At 55.0% G+C, this 271-nt stretch overlaps 1 protein-coding gene across 1 annotated transcript in view; it reads left to right on the top strand.

The window, feature by feature from the left end:
- Window positions 1-159: 159 nt before the first annotated feature.
- Window positions 160-271, top strand: part of LOC119588111 (cyclin-dependent kinase inhibitor 1C-like) — a 2,320-nt gene continuing 2,208 nt past the window's right edge. The window contains exon 1 of the mRNA XM_037936821.1: window positions 160-252. Within this exon, the coding sequence (XP_037792749.1) occupies window positions 160-252 (93 nt within the window). The remainder of the gene's footprint in view (window positions 253-271) is intronic.

Here is a 271-nt window from a genome sequence, read left to right on the forward strand (position 1 = left end):
ACTCTCAACCCAGCAAGCAAATCCACACAACCTGGGTGGTACTATGAAGAACCACGCATGTAGATGCTGTCAGGATCCTGTCACTCGCAAGCCAGAGGTCCCTGTGTGCGCCTACCCCCCCCCCTCCACCCCCCATCCAGCCGCGTCTTCAAGGAGCTAATGACTGAGCTGAAGAAGGTGATGAAGATGTCTTGTAGCACCTTCAAGGCCGATAGTGCTTGGGAGGTGCTGGCTGGAGAGTGGATTTGCTTGGTGATGGAGGAGTGTTCAT

This window comes from Penaeus monodon, chromosome 23 (genome assembly GCF_015228065.2).
Source record: "Penaeus monodon isolate SGIC_2016 chromosome 23, NSTDA_Pmon_1, whole genome shotgun sequence".
Lineage (NCBI taxonomy): Eukaryota > Metazoa > Arthropoda > Malacostraca > Decapoda > Penaeidae > Penaeus > Penaeus monodon.